Raw genomic sequence first — 3240 nt, forward strand, 5'->3', positions numbered from 1 at the left:
ACAACCAGGAAGAGTACCTTGGAGTTATTGAGATAGGGCCAATATCCTTCTGCTTTCAAACCCCAGTGTCCAAATCCTATTTTACACAGAATGCAACGGGCACAGAGAGATGAAGCTATCTACCCCAGGTCACACAGGTGGTCTGAAAGGGCAAACACAGGAGTCCTGACTCCCCGTTCCTTCCTCCCTGGCTAATGAGATGTCTAAGAGACCCAACTCCATCTCAGCTGTGAAGAGCACCTGAGAAAGCCCAGCCATGTTACATAAGCCCTTTACTGTTAATTTTTTGAGAACCCCTCCCAAGCAGACCATAGCCAAAGCCACCTCTTCATCCTTAGATCCAGTCTCAGATCTGGATATTCCCAACCTGTCCTGCCCCCTGCAATCCCAGATCTGGGAATTAGAGATGCACACAAGCCAAGACGCAGTGAGCCTGAGGTATTTACTTGCCTCCCCTCTCAGGTTACAGTGGACAACTGGAGTGTAGGGTTATCCTAAGAACGGTTCTAGGACTTAATGTGTCTTGTCGTAGGAGCCAGATCCTTTGTAGGCCCCAACATAGCCACTGTTATCAGTCTGTTCCTCACGGCCAGCCAGCCCCTTCCCCTTGCCGCTCTCATCAAATCGTTCCTTATGAGAACCTGTGTATTTGCTGGTATCCGTCAGCCTTTCCACCCCACCAACTGCGGTGGCTTTCTGTAAGAGAGCAGGATAGCAGAAGTCACCAAAGATAGAGGATAGGCTTACAATGCAATCAATCTTCTCCCAAAGGGGAGGGGGGCTGTGTGGGTGCAAGGATGACCAAGGGCACATTCCTACCTCAGGGTGTGGGTGCTATCTCCATGACATTTACACCAAGTTAATTCCACACCCAGTTATTTTCTAGTCTCTGTGTTGGGATAGTCCTGCCTGCTGCAGGTGGGGTCTTAAGCAAAAGGTGTGAGGGGAAGAGGACTCTGGGCACATTACTTCATGGTAAGCTCTGGGCAAAGCAGTGGGCAGGATGCTGTGCTTGGGAGTGACACGTGGCATGAGAGATTGAGTTGGGGTACTCACCGTGACTCCCACATTGGCTGGGTCCTTGCCCTCTATCAGTGCATACACAGCCTGCAATGCCTCCTCAGGGGACTTGCTCTTGAAGCGCTTCCCGCATAACTCCTTCATGGACTGCTGGAATTCAGCAAAGTTGATGGTGCGAGCGCCCTTGGTCCTGCAGTGAGACAGAGACTCATGCATTTCCCAGCAAGGTTGGAGGGGGAGGGAAGGGGCTGCTAGGCCAGCAAAAATCGTAGAACATCCACATTGCTCAGTCTCCCCGCTGTCCACCCCCACCCACAGCTGCATCTCCAGTCTGCCCCCTACTAACTTGACTTTGTTAAATACAATGTCAACGTCCGTGCTGGTCACAGCTTTCCCATCCATCACACCACAATCTTTGCACAGCTTGGAGAAGTTCTTGCATGTCATGTCATTGCCAGTAGCAGCCGTGTCCCCGTACGTTGCAAATTTACGGAAGGCTTTCTCTAATTCAGACATCCTTGGCTGGAGAGAGGAGAAGGCAGAGGTAAAGCCATGGTGCCCCAAACCTCCTGTGCTTCCCAGGGGAGCTACTACAACCTATGTAAGGCCATAGGGTTGGAGTGAGAGTGATGTTAGGATAGGAACATCTGGCATTTAGACGATGGCTGGGGACAGCTAGGAATTGTTAGGGGGGGAGGGGTATCTGAAGACATCTGGGAACCAATAGGGAAACTCTTAGGCTTCCAGTAGTATTAACATGTATAAAAAAAAAAGTGGGCACCCAATTCCCTTGAGCTGCTTTGAAAAATCACAAATGTAGTCAGAGCTGCTGCATAGCACAAGCCACAGTCTATCCTCAAGGCTGTTCCTCCTGCTTTGTGAACCAAGATGGGAAGACCAGAGCTGGGGCACTGTCAGCACAGTCTCTGTACCTCACACTTCCCTCAGTTTAGCTGTCAATGATTTCCATTTAAAGATGGGCAATTTAGTCCCAGAGCCATGACCTACTCTCCTACATATGCCCCTACATAAAGTTTCTGTCCTCTTCCCCTGACCCTGTATTAATTTTCCATTAATTTTAATGGGCCGTTACACCTGTAATTGGGCTTGAAAGGAAGGTAGGAGAAATGATACATGAACTGTGAGTAGGTGTTTCAAAGGAGCCTTCAAATTTTCAAACGGATTTGGATGTCCGACTCCCTTAAGTTCTGCTGAAATTCCTAGCAGGGCTTAGCTAAACCTGCATCCTTTCAACCATTGGTTCGTCCTTCAGGTTTCTTCTGGACAATATGTGCATGTATATAAATCCCTGATGGTCCTGGAACTCTCTAAGGGAAAAAACAGTTGCTCACCTCAGTGAGAAACTCCACTGAAATCAGAAAAAAAAAACCCTGCTGAATTTAGGGGGCAGTCCTTCTGGATTTACCTAAAATCAGAATTTGTTTTTCCCCTCTAAAAACAGTTTCCCTTCTAATAATGGTGCCTCCAAATCATGGGCTAACCTGACTAAGCAGATGTTCTCGGCCTTGTTCTCTGAGACTGAGTCCTCTGTCATCTGGGAGGAGGTCGGCTACTCTGGGCCAGCAGGACCAAGGTCGTTGGGATATAGGCTGAGTCACCCATTGTGACCTCATCAGATAATTGTAATGTCACTGCTAATTCAACTCACTTAGGCTCTGATGACATCACAGAGAGGGCCAAGAGCAGAAGTCGTAGTTGGAGACATAGCTTAAAGGCTAAAAACTTTTTACAGACAAACATTTCCCTTGAAAGTATTGGCAGCCCAACCTCAAAACTAATCTAGTGCTAATCTAACTGGACTCCAAACCCAGTCTAATCCTAATCTAGTATATGTGTAATCTAACTCAGTCCAAACTGAGAATATCATCTTAATATAAATTCAATCCAAATTTAACTCTAATCTATCTAAATCAAATGTAACCTGACCTAAATTCAATCTAAAGTTCTTTTATTGTAATATGCATTTAATCTGAATGAAATCAAGCTGAACACATGTCAAGTTTATTTAAATTTAATTTAAATTATATTTGGTTTAATCTCAATTCTCAAATCAGGTGTTATAGCCCCAGAGTTAAAATTTAGGGTAGAGCACCGTCTCCCTCCACGACTAAGGAGGACTCTGGGACCTCCCGCTCTGCCCAGTCAGGGGCATGGACCAAGGTGGTCAAGGGCCCCAAGGCCCACCGCACCAAAGCCCCT

At 47.0% G+C, this 3240-nt stretch overlaps 1 protein-coding gene across 1 annotated transcript; it reads right to left on the minus strand.

Annotated features, from left to right (window-relative positions):
• Positions 1–425: 425 nt before the first annotated feature.
• LOC109323343 (tubulin polymerization-promoting protein family member 2-like) lies at positions 426–2736 on the minus strand. Its single transcript, XM_019554771.1, has 4 exons — positions 2523–2736; positions 1367–1542; positions 1057–1210; positions 426–696 (listed from the first exon to the last, which is right to left on the minus strand). The coding sequence occupies exons 1-4, from the start codon at positions 2652–2654 to the stop codon at positions 514–516; spliced, it is 645 nt and encodes a 214-aa protein (XP_019410316.1). The 5' UTR covers positions 2655–2736; the 3' UTR covers positions 426–513.
• Between the last annotated feature and the right edge of the window lie 504 nt (positions 2737–3240).

The sequence above is a fragment of the Crocodylus porosus genome, unplaced genomic scaffold (assembly GCF_001723895.1).
Source record: "Crocodylus porosus isolate Cpor-Errol unplaced genomic scaffold, CroPor_comp1, whole genome shotgun sequence".
Taxonomy (NCBI): Eukaryota; Metazoa; Chordata; order Crocodylia; family Crocodylidae; genus Crocodylus; species Crocodylus porosus.